Source organism: Lolium rigidum, chromosome 1 (assembly GCF_022539505.1).
Source record: "Lolium rigidum isolate FL_2022 chromosome 1, APGP_CSIRO_Lrig_0.1, whole genome shotgun sequence".
Classification (NCBI taxonomy): Eukaryota; Viridiplantae; Streptophyta; class Magnoliopsida; order Poales; family Poaceae; genus Lolium; species Lolium rigidum.
The window spans coordinates 32,408,126-32,414,319 of record NC_061508.1 but is presented as its reverse complement, the minus strand read 5'-3'; the positions used below and the strand labels follow the sequence as shown (position 1 = coordinate 32,414,319).

General features: G+C 44.9%; 1 protein-coding gene across 1 annotated transcript; it reads left to right on the top strand.

The window, feature by feature from the left end:
* Positions 1–3,673: 3,673 nt before the first annotated feature.
* On the top strand, positions 3,674–5,801 carry LOC124685167 (14-3-3-like protein GF14-A). The gene is made up of 4 exons (XM_047219495.1): positions 3,674–4,268; positions 4,373–4,495; positions 5,272–5,388; positions 5,476–5,801. The coding sequence occupies exons 1-4, from the start codon at positions 3,780–3,782 to the stop codon at positions 5,527–5,529; spliced, it is 783 nt and encodes a 260-aa protein (XP_047075451.1). The 5' UTR covers positions 3,674–3,779; the 3' UTR covers positions 5,530–5,801.
* The last annotated feature ends 393 nt before the right edge of the window (positions 5,802–6,194 follow it).

Genomic DNA, 6,194 nt, shown 5'->3' with positions numbered 1-6,194 from the left:
GAAGGCAGCTGGTATGTACAAACTGATTTTTTTTATGCTATGGCGTGTAAATTCCTATTTTCTTACACCTTTACAAAACCAGACAATTAAAATGATTTTCCTTCTGAATGGTAGGTTGTTGACAGAAAGAGGATTCAATTGGCACATAACAGTTCAACGTCGTCTCCTGGAGAGTCGCCTGAAGCAAGTCAGGAGTAGAAAAAATATATACCTAGAAATTGAATCATGGTAGCTTGGATTGCTTATATTTATTAGAAAATTCATGTCTGGTAGTCGAGAGTTTGCATTTGTGATGTTAACTTCTTTCCTGAACTATTTCTTTGTACGCTACAGATTTGATTTGTGTCGTGACTGAATATATTAGTAAAATTGTCATTTTCTCTCTCAATATTCTATGTCTTATATGATATTTCTGATGTCACGTTATGGGCACAAGATCTATTATTGTGTGGATATAAATTGTGCATATGTATGGGATGCCTATTGGGCCTAAACTAGAGACGGGTGTGACCGTGCTAACAAAATGAATTACGTGTCTGTTGTTTGGGCTAGACACAGAGAACCATCTCTACCAACATGATAACCATCTCTAAGTATTTAATGTCACATTTCACATTTTAAATTAGAGATGGGCATAATTTGAATATGGCTTTTGTCATGTCAAGTGGATTGTATTAGAATTTGAATTCACAATGTAGCGACGGATTTTACCGTGTCTAACGATCGTCTCTAGTTGTAGACACGGTTATCAAAACCGTCCTTGTATGTTTGACACGGATGCTATGGCAACGCCCGTAAGACGGGTGCTTGAACCGTCCCTATACCTTGTAGAGATGGGTAGAACCGTGGCTACAGGGCATAAAAACCGTCGCTAGATGCAGTTTTTGCTGTAGTGCCTCCGGTGATGATCTCCCCCTCCGACAGGGTGTCGGGAAGAGCTTCAAAACCCTCCCGAGCTAGGGTCGGCGATGGCGGCCACGACGAAACTTTTCGTGGATGGAGGCTCGGGTATTTAGGTTTTTCCCGAGATCGTGAATAAATAGGTAGAAGGGCAAGGTCGATGGACGCCAGGGGGCCCACACCACCCCTTGGCGTGGCCAGGACCTAGGCCGCGCCTAGGGCTGGTCTGGTCGCCCTGTGGCGCATCTTCGTCTCTCCTCCGGACTTCGTCTTCGTTACGGTAAAATAATAACTTCGGCTTTTGTTTCATCCAATTCCAAGAATATTTCCTGTACAACTTTTCTGAAATACAAAACAGCAGAAAACAGGGAACTAGCACTGTGGCATCTTGCCAATAGGTTAGTGCCGGAAAATGTATAAAAGTACAACGAAGTGTAATCAAAACATATATAAATTGGTGTAAAACAAGCATGGAGCATCAAAAATTATAGATACATTTGCACCGTATCAGTCCTCTGATCATGTTATCACTAATACAAAACCACTTAGGAGGGAAATGTCGCTTCTTCTATGCAAGAATGTCACTTCCTTTCATTTATGGTAATGTTCTCGCAAGAACCGTGAGAGTAACCCTGGCACTTTGGGATGGTTTGAATATTAGTATGATTAAATGAGTGGGAAGTGGTAGGTCAATCTCGATTGGGATGATAATTGGATACAAGTGAGACATGTGGTTCAACTTTTGGGTTAGATTGGCTCACTGTTGTTCAACATGCTGTTAGACCTAGTGAATAAGACTTTCATCCCATGATACTAAACATCCCGCTATAATTCAACAGAGGTGAATATGCCATGGCATGTAACTTTGAGAACCCTGCAATCAACTTTATGAAATCAGCATACCGGGCCTTGACTTAGAAAGCATGTTTCTCTAGATGAAGGGCTGGTCATGGGACCTTAACTTCAGAGGAATAAATGTGGAGATTCTTTGAAAACTTACAAATTTTGCTAAAGTTGTGAGTGTTCTGTTGGCCTTATGCATGCCTTGATGAAGGGTCTTAGTGATTTTGAAAGCATGTTGTTCTAGATGAAGGGCCGATTATGGAACTTTGAGAAGCTAGCAATCTACTCCGAGGAATTATGTGGGATGTAGTCACCTTGAAATACCAAGGAAATTGGTAGGTGCAAGATTGGTCTTGCGTCTAACGAGAACCTTATGCGTGCCTTGATCAAATGCTACCACACACATTTTTTGGGGGAGAAGCTCTAAAGGTCTTTGATGTCGAATTACCAGGCTTACAAATACTTGGTCAAAGGATACCCCGTGTGACAAGGGATTAACTTATCAATGCCTACAGATTGTAGACTAGGGTTTTAGTCGAAAGTAGAGGGCAAGTAGATCTCGAAGGTTTCAGCCGAAAAGTACTCGACGATGTAAAAATTAGGGTTGCGTGGAACAATGAATCGATGCTCTCTTTGTCCCTCGACTCCCCCTTATATAGGAGGTGGAATCGAGGGATTCATAATACACAAGTTACAGAGTCCGGGTGGGTTTCCAACCCGTCCCGCAAGATTACAAATAGTACTTCCTAATACAACTCTAGCTTTCCTTAATAATAACTTGGGCTTCCAAATCTTCTTATTCTTCGAGTTATGGGCCTTCAGTAAACCCCGGGTATCATCTTCGGCAGGCCCATTGGGGATGCCTATGTCACCGTGTGATTGTATGCTCAATGGAAAGCAAAGAGGAAGAATCATCAACATCATGCAATCTATTTGGTCTTCACTTAATTGACGGGTGATCCATGCAAATCTCTGAAATTGATCAAAGAAGAGTTACACATGCTAGATCTTGAGTGAAGTAGGTAAAAGGTCACATGCTTTTGTGTTGGCATCCTATGGGCCTTGGGCTGGATGAAAATACTATAGATGGAGCCATTGGCGTGTATGGCATGAAGGGAGTTGGTGGCCGTGTTACCCTCTCACGATTTCCCTTGATAGGTGCATGGAGTAAATTGTATAAGCATGTCACTGGGATCCACTCATCGCTGAAGTTCAAGCCCTTAGAGATGGAGTGGTTTTTTGCAAAACAAAAGGTTTTCTCATGTGGTGATGGAGCCATACAACTTAGAGCTGGTCAACATCCGGTCTTCAACTCTTCATGCCATGCTAATTGTTCAGTCGTGGCACCAACCCTACCCTAGATGAAATTGGGGAGTTTGTTTTTTCTGGTCTATTGGAGGTGTGGGGAGCAGGAAGTGCCCGTCAACAAGAGGAGTTGGCAGAAATACCGACATAAAATGCGAGAACGGTGAAACCTTCTTTCTCCAAAAGGAAATTCAATTACTTAAAAAAAACCCAAAGATTTCAATCCTTTTGGAGGGGATATAAACTTGACACCCAACAACCAATTTGGATATGTAAAAAAAAAATTAGAGGCCTTGCATTGGAGTGGATGTTCTATCCAACTGACAGTACCATCGGCCCAGCCCAAAATGGATCTCGCACGGAAACTCAGTAGCTTCAGCCAATCCGGCTTACTTACAAAATTCCATCTACGAATGAGCAGCCAGCACGTGGTATCATGACCCAAGGGAAAAAAAAATCTTGTTTTCGAACAGAAACAATGGAAACAAATCCCTCGTTCTTATCCCCTCCAAAACAACGGGCCCACACAGAGAAATAAAAAAAAAGTTAGAAAAGCGAAGCGAGAAGAAGGAAAACCAGCCACCGAAAAAGTCACCTCCCCTCGTTTTAAAACCGCAGCCGCTCCTCCTCTCCACTTCCCTTGTGCACCCACCCCCACTCCACCAACAAACCGCAAGAGCCACACGCCCGACCTCACACACACACCACACCACACCAGATCGTCGACGGCGATGGCGGCGGCGGCAGCGGGAACCAGGGAGGAGATGGTGTACATGGCCAAGCTGGCCGAGCAGGCGGAGCGGTACGAGGAGATGGTGGAGTTCATGGAGAAGGTCGTGGCCGCCGCCGGCACCGGCGAGCTCACCGTCGAGGAGAGGAACCTGCTCTCCGTCGCCTACAAGAACGTCATCGGCGCCCGCCGCGCCTCCTGGCGCATCGTCTCCTCCATCGAGCAGAAGGAGGAAGGCCGCGGCGCCGCGGGCCACGCCTCCGCCGCGCGCAGCTACCGCGCGCGCGTCGAGGCCGAGCTCTCCAACATCTGCGCCGGGATCCTCCGCCTCCTCGACGAGCGCCTCGTCCCCGCAGCCGTCGCCGTCGACGCCAAGGTCTTCTACCTCAAGATGAAGGGCGACTACCACCGCTACCTCGCCGAGTTCAAGTCCGCCGCCGAGCGCAAGGAGGCCGCCGACTCCACCCTCGGCGCCTACCAGGCCGCTCAGGTCCTTTCCTTCCCACCGCTGCCTCCTCTTCTTTTTTCCTGTCCTCCTCCGACGACCGGCTTGACTGAAAACAAAGTTGGATCTTGGACTGGTTCTCTCTCCAGGACATAGCTATGAAGGAGCTGCCCCCGACCCATCCCATCAGGCTGGGCCTCGCGCTCAACTTCTCCGTCTTCTACTACGAGATCCTCAACTCGCCTGACCGCGCTTGCTCGCTCGCCAAGCAGGTGATTTTCCCAGTCTTTCTTACTTACTACCTTCCGAGTTTACTAGCTCATCAACTTTGGGCAGATCTATTACCTGACACAGATCAGAGTTGCACAAGGCGCTAGGATATGATTTTGTTCCTTTCTCCGATGCTCCCGTACTATATTGCCTAGTTGTTTCTTGTTTCATCCGCATATATTGCTGCGCCGCTTAGGTAGTGGACATATTCCAGTTGTTTTTATTCGCATAGTATACAATTATTAGTTTTACGCTGTTTAGGGAGCGTAGACATATTCTTCAGTTACAGTTACATCTGGCAATATTCACCCGCTTTGGATGTTTGGTCACTGCCTCACTTGGTATACTGTGCTAGTTGTAGTTGTGACCCATGCCATGCCGGCTCAAATTGCCCCATTCTTCCAAGATGTCACTTTATCTTTCAGAGTGTAGACCCACATCCCTGCTTGCTGTCATGACATGGACTGCTTGGTTAACATAAATGGAAGTAGTGGAGCACCATGATGCTCATCTCGCTGGATTGGCCACTTTATTGGAACACAATTAATCTGTAGATTTATTTTATGCATCTGAAGTTTTCTCTCGAGTCAACTCCAGAAGGCAATATCTTTCTATGTTGTGATGAATATAATGATGCCTGCATTTATCTTCCAACTCATTTGTCATCGAATTGACCTTCAGGTTCAGTTGATCTAGATACTACAATTCTGCAAAGCTTTTCTGCATATATAGCCCATGCTGTATTTTGGTATGTGATCATACTCTCCTGTGTTTACAGGCCTTCGATGAAGCCATTGCCGAGCTGGACTCCCTTGGGGAAGATTCCTACAAGGATAGCACCCTGATCATGCAACTTCTCCGTGACAACCTCACCTTGTGGACCTCTGATATGCAGGTAGGGTGTTCTGACCATCATAAGGAAAAATATACACATAAGACTTTATTTTTTCAATAAATTGAACTCAACAATCTATGTAAACAGGATGATGCTGGGGATGAAATGAGGGATGCAAGCAAGCCTGAGGATGAGAACTAGCGAAAGATCCTAGTGACTGCCCTCTTCATCTCTTAACCCGTGGGTAGTATGATGCTTGTACAAGGACCATTTTCTGTGTCCTTTATCGCCGGGTCTTTACTTACCCTTTGTTTTGTTATATTGCCATTGTCATCCTCATGTATTATTTTTACTTTTCCATCGGAATACTGCTCTTGTACTCAGGGATATCTTAAGATTTGAAGAACTAGAGGATTGTCAACTCTTGCTTCCCATAATTGAATGCAATTATGCAAGTTGCATGTTCAACAAAATGTTCTGGCATGGCTAGTTTGTGGTTTGAATTGGCTGTGCAATTAGAATTCTGTTTGATCTTGGAGAAAAAAGACATACAGCTGGAGTACCAATAATGTGGTCATGCATCACCAACAGACATAACATGGGCACTGAATTAGTCTTGCCATTATGCCACTTGAGCTTTTGTGCTGGCATTGTTGCCTTTCCAGCCAAAGATATTTGCTGAATGGAGAGCAACATGATCAGCAAGATATTATAGTTGGTATTTAGTGTTATCAGGTCTTGTCTATAGGGAAATTATTACTCCAGTTTCTGCTGAATCATTGGTTGTTTGATAGATTTACAGGGGAATTACATTATAATGTTGGTGATTTGGAGGTGTTTTTAGACAGCAGTTGCGTCCTCTACAA